This window comes from Anopheles stephensi, chromosome 2 (assembly GCF_013141755.1).
Source record: "Anopheles stephensi strain Indian chromosome 2, UCI_ANSTEP_V1.0, whole genome shotgun sequence".
In the NCBI taxonomy this organism is placed as follows: Eukaryota; Metazoa; Arthropoda; class Insecta; order Diptera; family Culicidae; genus Anopheles; species Anopheles stephensi.
In genome coordinates this window covers 78,013,266-78,027,943 of record NC_050202.1, presented here as the reverse complement: position 1 = coordinate 78,027,943, position 14,678 = coordinate 78,013,266, and the positions used below count along the sequence as shown (strand labels likewise).

The following is a 14,678-nucleotide window of genomic DNA, read 5'->3' as shown; positions in this document are numbered from 1 at the left end:
ACACGTTGCCTTTCAGTCGCAAGTAATGAACCTTGTGCATCGGAGGAAGTGAACAGGTTTTCGGTAGGATTAAAAAAGTTTCAATTGATTTATTATTCTATTCTCGCACTTTGCTCGGTAAACTCGTCGGTAAGGCTGGGAGTTTTCTTGTCCTTCTTCGCTTCACATTCTTCCAACTTTACATCGACTTTCGCGTGCATATACTCAGCGCTCACCAGACCTGACTTTTACGAGTCAGTTTTCGTTTGGTTGTTCTGCTGATGGTATTCACGAAGTCAGTGTGATTCTTCCGCATTGTTCCACATTGCTGCAGACGAGTGAATTTTTCACAGACACTTGCGGTAGGTGACAGCTTTGTCTTGAGAAATAAAGTATAAGCGTATTAAAAAATATTTTCAGGTTGGAAATGATTCATCATAAAGTGTGTTTGTTCCATCCCCACACGGATCAACACTCTCACAAAACATACATAAGTAGTAAGATGAAGTGTCCTTTAATCTCTTTAATTGTATTTCTGTTGGTGTATGTGTGTGTGCTTAAAAGCATGTTTGTATGTACAGCGAAAGTGAAAATGAAAAATGATAGATTCACAATCGAAAAAGTCAAACAATCACCCAACACTACCTGTCGGAACCTGGGCATGGAAGTGTCGCAAACGCCACATGAGCTCGACGGTAAATTATGTTTGCATTTTCCGAATGCAATCATCTGATGAGCAAGCGTTATTTATTAATTTTTAATTAACATGCGTTAAATTGAATCAATGCGTACGTATACGGCACAGACGAGGGCACCAAACAAATCATTGACTGTGCGTAATTGCATACGTTTGCCTCTTACGCTCTTTTTTCCCCCGGTGTGTTGTTGTGTTTGTGGAAAATGAAGATCTTTTTAACATGCGATCCTATGTGCAGTGTCGGTATGTTGCAGCTCATCTCCCTTTTCAATATAGCTCATGAATGTTTATGCTTTACACGTTACTATCAACACAGGTTGCAGAGCCCGTGATGCTTAAGCCCCAACAGACCTGACATGTTTTACTTCTTGTTAGATTATTATATTAAAACTTTCCACTTCTTTATGTTCCTCATCCGATTGCCTGACCCCTTTTCCGCCGTCCGTAATCACACAAATAATGGTTCAAACACAAACTATAATCGTCCGTGGCAATCGGTCATGTCCACCAAATGGACCAAGCTAATAGTGTGGGAGGACGAAAGTTTTTGTTGGCGCTAACTCAAGAAGTCGCCCTTTAAACTTGCCAACGAATGCACAAACACACACACACACCAACAAAGCTGAAGAACACGATCAGAAAATGGATTGCTTTGAACAGCAAGCTCCAACTGCAACGTTCAAGAAATAGTAGAACAGGACACAAAAGCCGAAAAAAAAATCATTCCAATTTCCTTCCGCCCCAGGCACTTTCCCTTGCTCACGCTTTTGGGCCATTCGTCCCTACAGAATCGCCACAGAATTAGATATGAAGCTAATCCTTTTTCTGTTGTCCCACAAATTGTTGTACCGCCACCCATCCGTGCCGTCATCCCACCAGCAGCGACGACTGCATTCCACCGGGAACGACCACGTTCTCTGTGAGAGTGTGTGCGTCAAACAACCAGGCGCCTCCATCGTGTAGCCGTGCGGCTTACTGCCATAGTTTTGCGGGTGGAAACCAGCGTTCCTGTGGCAACCGGTATTTTGCTTGCATGTGCCATCCATTCCACCCAGGCCCAGGCTCGTTAGTTTGGTAAGAAAGCAAGAACCACTGCCTCCGCTTGCATGACACTTCTGACCGTGGCCGTCGCTTTGCCATTTGAAAAGGTCGCTCCCGGCGGACGGTTTGGAGGATATTAAATGTTTTGTGCTATTTACACCAAAAGAAAATGAAAGAGCAATTGAACGTTGCTTCAGACTGTGTGTGTGTGGGTAGGCTAGAATACTTTGGTTCCCGTATGAGACCATTCTATGCTTCGTTATGAACACGTTTCGAACGTTTCTTTCCTTTGTATACTTACAAACACAAATAAAAAACGCACACTGGCATACGTTTAGTATTGAGCTGATCTACTATATATCACCTTACACTGGGGAGCACCCATACAAACAGTCCCCATTCGATGCGCAATCATGTGGCGAAAGCAGCAGACGACGGAGAGGCTTTTGGAAAAAGAAAGTTTTACCAGACGTTGTTCGGTGTACAGAGTTTTCATCTGTCGAGCCCAAGACGCGGAACTGACGATGAAAATCGTCCACTCGCAAGATGAGCGCGAAACTTTCACCAACACAACCCGGCTGTAGGGCGAGTTCAGTACATTCATCCAAGAACGCTATCCCGAACGGTTTGATTCTTCGACACACATCACAAAACGAATGCTGTACGTCGTATGGCAGCACAATCGGTTGTCACCAAATTTCTTACCCACCCTAACGTTTCTTGTTGTTCCGTTGGCACCGGTTGGATGGACTTGGATGAACTTTTTAATAATTTATAAAGTTCCAAACAACTGGCGAACAAAACATCGTACTAGCAGAGTTTTCGGTAACTTTACCTCCAGTGCCGTCAAACGTTAGATGTCGATGTTTTTGCTCTCTCTCTCTCTCGTTCTATTGCTGTCCCGATAGTTAGTTAATGTTTGCCTTCTTACGCTTCCGGGACAATTCATTGATGGAAAGTTGCTGGACTGAGAATCGCAATCCATATCCTTGATACACGATAGTTTTCAAGGATTCAACACCAAGAAGAAAATATCATGTGTGAAGAAAAGCTTCACACAAAAAGGCGATAGAGCTGAAGGGCGAAATGTGTGAACTTTACTGATAACTTGCAAAACTCACATATATCGTTTGATGGAAGGAGTTGGATAAGAGTTTTTATAATTGCTTTTTGTTATTGCTTTGTTCTTCCAGGAAAATTTAGTCGAATATCATTTGAAAGTAATATTCACTTAGCTATTGATTGAATACAGTCTGGCTTTCTTTTACACAAATATGAGACGAAAAACAACACTCGTTCCTTCTTCATTTACCCTGGGACGTTTTTCGAACTACTCGCCGGCCCTAGTAAACCTCAGCCAACCTCAGGAGGGCTGGTGGTGCAGTGTCTCACGTAGCCAACCAACGGCGATCGTACGTGCCCACACCAGATCCAGCCAACAAAAAAAAAACGAGTTGGTCAGCATGAGTTAGGTTCGAAAAGGGGTTGCCGAATGACATAAACACACATAGCCCAGGGCTAACCAAGGCAAAACACCATTCAACACAGCACAACACACACACAAATTGCATTGGAAGTCAAGTACGAGGCGAGGCTAAGTTTGCCCGACCACGTTTCCCAAGCTGAAACTGGTGGAAAACAGGTCCGGTCATTATTTAGGTGGTTTCAAGAGAGAGAGAGAGAGAGAGAGAGAGAGAGAGAGAAAAAGCAGTGGACCGGAATTGAAAAGTACATGTGTAAAATGGTGCTACATAATTCATAATTTACAATTTCACCGCCCACATGCTGCATCGTTCGGGGCAAGGATTATGGCCATGGCAAGCCGTCGAAGAAACCATTTGCCCGTGGTCACACCGTAAACGGAGAGGGACTAATCTCGGGAATAGTTTTGGCTTTGGCTTTGCTGATGCTGATGATCGTAACGAGCGCACCGGCAACAACAGCAACAACGACAAAGATTGGAAACAAAAAATCCAGCACTCCAACGATTGCAATTCCTTGGTTGCGGGGTCCAAGGCGTGTCGGCAGCATTTGGGAAGGTAGCTGCGAGTGCAGGAATGCTCTTTGGTTGGTCAAGAATTGCTTCAGCCCCCGGCTAGAACTCCACGATTTTGGGCACCCAACCCGGAATCATATCTAGTGATGAGGAAAAGTGAACTGCACACCCAACCGGGACACCATCATGTGCACGCTAGCACGGTTTGTTCCATTCGAGTAACGACCCTTACCACTCTAATCCGTGGGCTGGCCAAAAACACATGGTGGTGGTTTTTGGTGTATGATGTTTTAAATCCAATGTTTTCTTTCCCGGACTGTTCGTTCCTGTGCTGCAAAACTCTCGTAAACCTCTGGTAGAACTTCTAGGGATGGTAGTGGCAAGCAGCGCACTAACTGGAAAAGTCAATGGATTGAATGAACTTTTCCTCGGCGTGTTTTGATGCAGCTGTGATAAGTGGAGCGGGATAACTGGAGCTGGAGAACTTTCCCGTTGGCACATGGCACGGGGCATGACTACATGCATTCCCTAGCAGAGTAAATGAAGTGGAAGTTTATTAATAAGCTTTTTTTCCCCGCTTTCTCCAACAACCATCATTGAAGGGGTAAAAAGAGTGATTATTGTTAACTTTCCAATTGCATACCTCCAATTGCAAACTCCCTAAAACTACACATGATAACTACAAAAAATCATTCCAACCACCAACCACATCATCCATCTTGAAGCAATGACTCAATTTGCAAACGAAACATGCTGCGCTGGTTGAAAAAAAATGGACGCCCGAAACACAGACCTTCCGCGGAAATCCATTATAATAGCTATCATATTAGTTTTAATAAAATTATATGTAAATTTTGCTGCTAAATTTATGTTCTCTCCACCGTTCGGCCGGGTTCTACGAACACAGTGCTCCCAACCAACGTTTCGGAAGCCATTTCAACTCCTTCACATTCACCGGTTCGCCGGTATGCTTCATCGTACGTACCCTGGCAAGGTGCTTCGCCGGTTAGTGAAGCACTCGCCGAGTACGTACTTTTGCTCCATAACGAGTAAATGATAGCTTCGGTTCTTCCTGCACCCATCAAGCCCCCATCGACACCGAGGTGGCTTAACAGTTCTTCTTCGGAATAAGACCCACCACCGCTCGGCACATGCACCTACACGCTGCCAATTATTATTCAACCACCAGTAACTGCCTCCTCAGGACACCAGTTTAGGGCTGACGGGTGACTGTCTTCGTTGCCAGAATGTGGCATACCGCGTACACGATAGTTTCGCGTGTACTATCGCGTGAATCCCAGTTTCCACATTCACAATACGCACCACAGACGATACGCGTCCGACAACGAATGGCGCTGCTGGAGGGAAGTAATAATTCCTAGATTGCTTTATGGCCACAGACCGGGCTATGGCGGTGCCATGGTCTCCCGCAAATGCGGAACGATGAGGGTGGGAAGAATGGATTGAAACTGGATTTGAATATTCTCTCTGGCAGCCGGTGCGCAAAGGTGCAATCGTGCACCATTTCGCGCTCGTTGAACCGTACCAGAAGGAAGGATGTCAGATAAATTTTTCACTTGTCAGCTAATAGCGAGCGATACTTTAACTTTCGAGTTGCTTCGGAGTGGCTGTTTAGGAGACGTAAGCTTCCATTTTTTTTAGTCTGTGTAACTATCAAAATATATGTAATTGCTCAATCACAGTAGTAAGAGACACTGATTCTTATTCACTTAGAATGAATGGATCACGCAGAACCAATTCCAGCACAACGTTAGCACCCACGTACGGCTCCGTCAGGTGGTAATAAGATTCAAAACATTTAATATTCCATTTCAATCAGAGCTCAAAGCACCAGCGTCGACACCTACCGAAGGGTTTTAAAATCGAATCACTAGCATGAAAACTAAAGCCCCACACGTAAGCACAGCTTATCCGTTTCCAACTCCATCTGATAATCATACCGACACTCGGTTGCGGGAAAGGATTTCGAGCAAGGGGAACCATTTCTCAGACAGCAAGATCTCTGATTCCAAACCTTCTCTGCACGTGTCTCCTGCAACACGGGACAACAAAACACACTGTCAGTGTGCTCCCCATGGATTCGCACGATTTCGACAACCGGATTATGATCCACATAATCCTTCCGTGTTTTGATTTTATGGCAACCAGTCATTAAACTATTATCACCTCGGGTGCTTCCTCCCGGACAAGTCTCCACCCGTGCTCGGTACCTGCTCGGTTGCCCAGGTGCGATGTGTGGGTACCGAACCGAGCTGCCAGACGACTGCGAACGGTCGATTAAACTACGCTGATAAGATTTCCCCGGAGCTGGGTGGGTGCGTGGAGACAGCCACTGTGGTTCTATCGAATTAGTAGGGCGCCCGAACTGTTGGCATGTGAGCGCTGAATCTTTTATGACAGTTTTTTTTACGCCTTTTTTCTTGCTGTCTGTTCTTGGAAGGAAACGGAAGCATTCTCACAATCAGCAGACAATCGTTATCTTAACTACGACTACTAGTGGTCGTACCTGGGGCGTAGGGCAAAACCTTCGTCAACCAACGATCCGAGAGAATCGATTTTTGCAAGCACTCGAGAGCGCTGGAAAACGACGGTTAGATCTCGTTTGTCTCTCGGGATGAATGAAGCGAACAATCTACCAACATCGTTATTTGATGCCCGGGTGTCGGTGCGACCGATGCGACCGAAGAAGCTAAGTGAGCGATCCCACAGGCATGAATATGTGTGGTAAATTTATAGTTCTCAGTTCAGGGTTTTAATAGCACCGGGTTTAGCTTATCGTCGTAATAACCCCATCCCTTACCGAACCATTTAAGGGTGAAGAGGGTTGTGGATTGGTTTTATCACGAAACCCGACCATCAAGAGCTGCTTTCCTCGTGCAATGGCAATCATGATAGATGGTTTACAGTGCGAGAGAAATTTAGAATTTTCGTAAACTCTTTTTTCTCGATAATTAAGTCCCCCCCCCGAGAGGTTCTTCGGGCCCGGAATAATCGGGCCCGGCATATTTTTGGCCGCTTACCCGTGGGATGTTTTGCTTCGGGCGGATGTTGTCTCCAAGGAGAATGCTCGCACGTGACCTTATCGCTACCAAGGGCTCGCTGGCGTATTATCCCGCAAATTCAAGTGCAATTCTCGCACCGCTGCGAGCTGAAACTCTTCAGCTTACTTGAAATGCAAATTGCTTTTAGTTATGACAATATTTGCCTTCATTAAGTGTATACCGTGCTGAAGAAAAGATGCGTCTCGCTGCGCCCCTCCCCCGCCTCAACCGAGTGCCACCACGGCACTTTGGCCCTAATTCGGTGTCTCGAGAATGTTTTGTTGTTGGGTAAATAAATGCGCTTCGCTTCTGCTGCCCTTCGACATTAGCGTAATTAACAGTGGCGCTGTTTGATTTCATCTTTTTTTTTTACTGAAACGCCTGAAAGCCATTCCATTCAAAACCCCTTCAGCTGGTGCAGTTGCTGTATTGGATGCATTATGGATATGAACCGCTGCTGCTGCTGCTGCTCGAGTGCATGGCTAGATATTTGCACAATAAGCGCGAAAGCTGCAGCTTTATGAACTTTTTCCCAATCTGTCGTCTCTCGTTCGGCTTGGTGTTTGGTGTGTATCGTAAATGCAGTGCTTGAAATTTCGCTCCATTAATTGTGGTTCGGTATTGTGTGGTGTACAGGCTGCAGCAGAGGGGAAAGACCCGTGTGCAGATGCAGCTCGGAGAGTGCACTGGGTGTGAGAACGTAAGCAACCCGGCCCAAGAACGTATTTGCTCCGGGTGCCCACCGCATTGCGGGAATCGGAAGGATTTGTAGATGCTTCACGATAGCGAAGGTCGCCTCTAAATAAGCTGCTTCCGACTTTCGGGAAACCGATCGGAGGTGCCGGGATTTACCGTACCGACTCCCGGGATGGTGTTGCCACCCAAACCAAACACACGTCTGCAAATGGGCCAAACGGCAGCATTGCTAAAGTTCGATGGTGTTGGTGTTGAGTGTGGTAAGATTGGTGTAACGCTGTAAGCGCCAAACACTTGCACAAACAGTAAACCGTCATCCGGTTCTAGTGGTGCTCCATATAATTTGATGGCACTCCCGCCTGGCTTCACGATTCATTTCGGCACCGAGCGTGCCGGGTCGCATCCACCACCGAGACAGTAGTTGGAGACAGCAATAAAAAGCATAAAACATTGTGAGTGCGACTGTTTATTACCGCCATTATCACTATCGTAGGATGTAGTGTACGTGGCCATCTTTGTGTGTCTCAGCTGCTGTTTCAGCTAGAAGGCTACCCATTAACCGGTGGAGTGGAATGCCTTTGCACTCGGCTGCTGTGGTGACCTTCAACTGTGTCATGTATATTTCATTGTGCCTTCTGGTGATATTGCGTACCGAATTTCTTTCCCGTCGATCAATGATTCTGTCACAAAGATACACCCCACCAGGGTTATCTGTTAATAGTAAACACATGCGTATTTTAGTGTCTTACGTCTCAGAACTTCTTAGATCCACTGCAGGGGTGTGAGTGTCAATACTCTGAATATTCACATATTCAGTAAAACTATATTATTTTATCTAAAGTATCGACACAACACAAAACGTCAACACGCTTTACTTCTAGCAAGTTCAATGTGTACAAAACTGACACTGGCCAACGCTCGGTGTGCTTGCTCACTGCCTCGTACCAGAAAAGGGAGGAGTCTCGGTGCCCTAAATACCGCCCGAGCTGCTTTCCGCCTGTACGTCCCATCTTCGCACATCCGTTATCCGTTGTCGTAGGTCCTATCGGTCATATAATTATGGTGGCCTTTTATTGTCGCACAAGCACATGTCTGGCGCTGTTGCACCATAAATACGGCAACACCCCGAAAATGTTGCTCGCCCGTATGGCTTCCTCCACTTTGCCTGATGATGGCCATTCACGCACACTCAGGCCGCTAGGTAAGCCTGTGTCCGTGGTTCCCGGCGTCCGGTGACACGGAGACACAGCAGCTTTGTCGCTTTCAACACACACACACAAACACTCCATCACGCGTGAAGTAAGCTCAAGAGCTAAAGTGGCAGGATAATCGCTGTCCAACGCCAACACGATCCTTCCATCCATTTGCCAAACAACACGGCACCGAGCTGGTGACGGACACGATCACATTATCAGCTTCGTCAGTATTATTATCGTTGTCGGCCGTTGTCGGTCAAGAGCGACGGCAAAGTTGTTGTACTGTTGTACCACCTCGTGTTGGCGCTCCGTTCCCGCCCTCCTCTGCCCCTAACCCTAAGGACAGTTCGAATGCTGGAGGGGAGGGGAAAAAGGAACATCGTTTGCCATTGTTTTGCCGTTTTCTCACTCTCCATATTTATGGTTCACCAAGTTCAGCTGTCTGTTCGTTTCTCACGCACATTTGCCTTTTTATGATTTGTGCCCCGTTTATTTTATGGTTCTTGATACGTGCACACTTGTCGCGCACGTCGGATGGGGGACCATCCAGTGGAAAGTGGTTGGAAAATTCACGTCAACACGTGTTTCGACCAAAAAATGGCAATGACTCTCTTTCGCGCTGACACCCGTGAGGGCTGTCGCGCATGCAAATGCATCTCCCGGTGCTTCATCTATGATAACTGAAAGGTGCGGCAGGCTCGCATCACAACAATGAGCGCAGAAACAAATACAAATAAAAACTTCATACAAAACATAAAATCATAACAACAGCATCTTGCACCTCCTTCTGTTCGGTGCATGTTTCAACCGACCAAATTCATCAATATTTATGAACAAGGCCGTTTGCGTCGGTCGAGAAATGAATTTTGCAACATTTGTTGCTTCCCCGTTTCCGACACACACACACACACTTTGAAGCAAGGATCGAGTTGCTTTATGGTGGAGCGTTGTGGGGCTTTTGTTGCTCACGAAATAAAATGTTGAAACTATTGTTTCATCCACATGTCGCAGGAATGATTACACACGAACAACGAGAGCACGCACGAACGCACGACCTTTTGCTGGGAGCCGGCACCACTGGCACACACATTTGCATGAGAATTTTATGCAACTTGGTTCTCTCCTTTTTTTTTTGTTGTTGATGTCGCTTGCACTGACCCACAAGGTGACGGTGGGTCGAGCTCGCACATGAAACACTATAAAACATAACTTGTTGTTTATCCATTTTGCTTTTTGCGTTTCGGTTTTATTTTTCCCCGAGGCGCATAGTGCATTGCAGCAGCCCATTTACAACCCTTGCTGCTCGGAAGCGCTCGGATATCATAAATCATTGCACTGAGGGAGAATGAAAAATATATACATGCGACTCGCCTCATCATGGGTCATGTGCGCTTTTCACACATTACACCATTTTCCACCGGCATTCCCATTCATGACGAACGATTCCGATTTAACGGGCAATGATTATTACAACATCGTTGGTCGAATAAACGACCGAAAGAGGGGGGGACAAAAAAGGCTGGAAATAAAAATGACTCTCCGTCATGTGATTTTTTCGTTGAGCTTTCTTTTATTAATCGCATTCGCTTCAATTTCTCGTCTGTGTGCAGTGCTCAGTTTACTCACAACCCCTAGCACACACCTGAGCTCAGGACCGGTTTCAGTTGATAACACATTATTAATTCTGGGAAAATAATTCACTAAATCAATTCTACAATTAGAGTGTTCAAGGAAGCAGCGACAAAAGATCTCTTCCGAAAATTGCCTCTTCTTCAATGCATGCAGAGAAGCCTTCCGCGAAACAGCGGTGTCGATAAATCGATTCCTGCTATTATTTTTATCCACCAGCTCACTATATGTTTCCCAGGAACAGCATGCCAGCGGAAGATATTTTAACAGCACACCAACGAGCGCAACAACAAAAAAACCCATGATTAATTTCTTCCGAGAATCCGTCAAAGACCCCGAGGGGGAGAAGAACGCTTTCAAATGCGTACAGTCTTCTCCAGCAAACGTACTTAAGCACTTGAGCCATCGTCCATTCGTGTCCCGGGGACGGCTTCCCCGGTCGAGCATCCTTTCGGGTGGGCAAATTTTCACGAAAATATTGACGGCACAGCACGTACCGAGCACAAATCTAGATTACGGACAGTCGTCAAGCCGCTTACGACACCCAACGACGACGACGACGCACAGCCCGGGGAAAAAAAAAACGAATGGTTGGTCCCATAAGAAACAGAGAAGTCGATTTTGTTGTGGCTATGTGCGAAAAGCAGTGACCTTTTTGTTGGAAGCAATTCTATTTCACCTTTACCTTTACCTTTTTTCTGTTGTTGTTTTTGTCGTGATATTTTTTGCAACAAAAACAAAAAACCTCTCAGAATATTCCTCCTCCTCCTTAGGCGCCTGCTTGCTCCTGCTTGCTAAGTTTGATTCACTTCCCACGGGAAAATCAACCATCGCCGTGATGTAGTAGGTGGCCGGGCACGAGAACGATTCAACCGGATTTCCGGGCACAAAACAACCCCGCCCCGAAAGGACACTCCGAGAACACGTGTTTTGAATAAATCAACGTCTTGTTTCGGTCGTGGGAACTGGCGCGTCACTCCCACCAACACACACATAATCAGCCGGACCTTCAGTACACAGGGCTCACAAGTAAAGAAATGTAAATGTTCGTCCTTCTGCGCTTTGCTTTTGGTGCACAATCGGCTTCGTTTCCGTCTAGTGTCACCAAACTGAAGGAGAGTTTGAAGAAGAAAACAGTGAGCCTCCCGCGCGTTTGGGGTGTTCTGGTGGCAAACAGGTGGGAACGCTAGTGGGTGATTTTTATCATGAAATAATAAAATAAATTTCTACCCTTACTGTAGCACCCGAGCCGGTCAAGCATAATAAATGGGCCGAGCGGTGCGATTTTCACCCAAAGCTTGACGATATTTATTCGTGGGTAGATCTTTCGCTTTATGAGCAACAATTTAGCTCATTTTTCAAACCAAATCAATCGGCTAGATTCAAAGGTCTGGTCGACCAGACTCTGATAGACACAGTCAAACAATCCCTCCGATGAAGTTCTCCGCTCAGCTGTGCCCTTAACTATGGTTTATGCAGTCGTCCCGGGGACTGGGTCGACCGGGGTTCGACTACCAAATTAATGTCCATGGCCCGCAACGGGTCGTCCGTTTAATAACAACATGATGCGGCGAGCGTCAGGTATCCTACCCCGGCGGACCCAGGGAGCCGGGTAATATCGACGTAAATTAGTTTAATGGATTTCTGACAGCCCTCTTTAGGGAACGATGGAGGATGGAGGCTTTTCGGATCACAGGTGTATGAGCCCGGTGGGAGCCCGCCATTAACTATTCATCTCAATTTAGAAACCGAACGGGTTTTCCGGGGACGGCGGCGGAAGAGTGCTCGGCCTGTTCAAATGATGTGTACATTTTGAAGGGAGCGAAATGCGGTCGGTAGGTTCCATTGAATCCCTTCTGTTTGGCAGGGTGGTTAACAGAAGTAGTTGAGTAATGGGGGGGGGGGGGGGGCAGCATAGACCCGTGATGCATTCGGTCGGTGCTAAAGGAATGTAGTAAAATTTAGGATAAGTACGGAAAGCTTTTAACCGTATTTATAGGAAACGGATTTTGAGACTATCTCGCTCGCTCTCGCCTGTTTTTGAATGTTCAAAAAACATTCATCTTCGTCCCTTCGATCCTCGCCGTAAGCTAGGCTGGTCATGTTTGAGGTCCGGTGCTAGAATATCCGATGAGCGATGAGGTTTGGTCATTGTGGGTCGTACCAACAACTTACACACTTTACCGTTATTGTCTTTCGTCGGCATTAGTTTAACCACACCGGTGTTCGGTATACTTTCAGTGCCACCGAGCGTCCGAGCCATCCCACCAACCGGCCAGGTGACGGCACGCAAAGGAGGTGCCGTAACGCTCGAATGCAAAGCGTCCGGTAATCCGGTACCATCCATCTACTGGACAAAGCGCGTAAGTGTTTGCCTTTTTTACCGACCGAAAAAAATTAAACCCAGAGATCCAAATTCGAATTCTAGCCTTACCATATTTGTATGTGTGTATCTCCCTCTCTCTCTCTCACCTTTCTTCAGCAGAGTGGAACGGGAAAATCGGTTGCCAAGATCGGCGAAGGACCGGTGCTCTCGCTGGAACGTGTCGAACGTCAGCAGGCCGGTGTGTACCAGTGCACCGCGGACAACAGCGTCGGCGATCCGGTCACCGTGGACATGCGGCTAGATGTGTTGTGTAAGTATTTTGCTAACGATGCGCGACCTCGCGTCCGCCTCGTCCCCTCTAAAGCATAATTTGAAATTATATGACCTGGGCAACATTATTCTGCACGACCCGCAACCATGGTTCAGCGGAGCCGCAGCATAAATCAGAGCCCACCACGAGACCTGGGGCTAGCCTTCGAGTTGGAGCTGCCTGCTTTGCAGATCTCGTTCGCGAAAACTTCGCGCTATTCAATACGGCGTACAACTGTGGGAAGCAGTTGCTGTACGGGGAGCAACGAGTTTAATAACCATCTTAAGCTGAAATAAAGTATCACATTATTATTTTGGCATTTTTGTTCCCTCAGTTAGCAACCGCTACACCACCAGCGCTGCACTGTGTTCTGCCGAACGGGCGCAACCTTTTTTCCTTTTTGCAGACATCTGCAAGCATAAAGCAACGATAATGTCCGTCCGGCGTGTTGCGAGACTGTATTGGGGATGGGCACGGAAGCGGAAACTGGGACGTATACATTAAAATATATTATGCTCAGTGCTTTTTTTCCGGGTTTTGTTCCCGTTGTGCAATGTGATAGCTATTTGGCCAGCATTGGGTTAGGATGGGTAGTGCAAGCGATGGACAACGTTACGATCAGACATATAATTGGGTGTGGAACGAACTTTGGCCTCCGAGTGGAAGCATCCATCCCGATGCAAGTGCCGACCATGTTTCCTGCGAAGCATCTTTCAGCACGTTTATGGCATCTTAAAGCTGAAACTGTTAGCTTTAGTACGTTTGAAGCTATTTTGTAAAAGATTAAATTCAGAGTGAAGAGAACAAAATGAAGATTGTATATAAGAACATTTTAGACCATATGCAGGCAGTAACAGACATAGACAGAAAATAAAATTTAAACATTATTTTGAGGACATGCAAAATCGTTTCTCCACTGACACCAAACTACAATAAAATGGAATCAGTATCGATGCAATTATTCGAAGCGAAATGAAACTCACCCATGAACTGCTGCAGAATATGTGCATGCAAACCATGCTGGTAGCTGTTTAGTTGGCAAACATGACTTTACTCCGCTTCCGCTTAGCCCGTAGGTGCGTTGTACGCCCGTTTGCGTACATTTAAAAGTGCCCTGAGCATAAATGTTTGCCCAGAACTCAGCGGTGCAACCAGTCAGCTTAATTGAGTTCATCGGTGCAATTGTACCATTGTACTGCCTCTTCGATGATTGACACGTTAGACGAACGTTGTCTGAAACCCAACCCGATCCCCAGCATTACGCATCGTGTGGTACAATATTTGTGCTTATTAGCCGATGAGTAAAAGTCGACGGATTTTACCATTTTTAGTTCACAGCCGACACATTCGTGTGGCCTGTTCTATGCGATGGGAAGGAAATGCAACGTATTTGTGCAAACACTCCAAAGCAAAACCAATACGCCGTGCACAATTCGTCACGGTTGGTGGCGCTCGACAAACATTCCTTCCGGCGTAAGTGCGCTCGAATCTCAGTTCAATCCCGACTGGTTTCCGATCCGGGTGAGCCGTGTGTGGAAGCGGAGAACCGGGGACGACCTGACACACGCCGCCGGCACCTTGAATCAAACAATTTAACGTTCGGCTGACCCACCGTGCGCTCGCGGGACGACCTGCAAAGCCGGAAGCGCGCGAATGCATGGCCGACATGGCCGGTGTGCAGCTGTGTGCCATTAGCTACCACCGGCCGAACCCCGGCCGGTTGGGTTGCCTAGAATGTGCTAATTA

At 46.6% G+C, this 14,678-nt stretch overlaps 1 protein-coding gene across 3 annotated transcripts in view; it reads left to right on the top strand.

Annotated features, from left to right (window-relative positions):
- The window catches only part of LOC118508473 (neural cell adhesion molecule 1), a 179,682-nt gene that overhangs the window by 140,610 nt on the left and 24,394 nt on the right, over nt 1-14,678 (top strand). For 2 of the 3 annotated variants that reach the window (XM_036048283.1, XM_036048285.1), the window contains exons 5-6: nt 12,538-12,659; nt 12,779-12,932. In XM_036048283.1, the coding sequence (XP_035904176.1) occupies nt 12,538-12,659; nt 12,779-12,932 (276 nt within the window). The remainder of the gene's footprint in view (nt 1-12,537; nt 12,660-12,778; nt 12,933-14,678) is intronic. The other variant, XM_036048286.1, reaches the window with a different exon arrangement.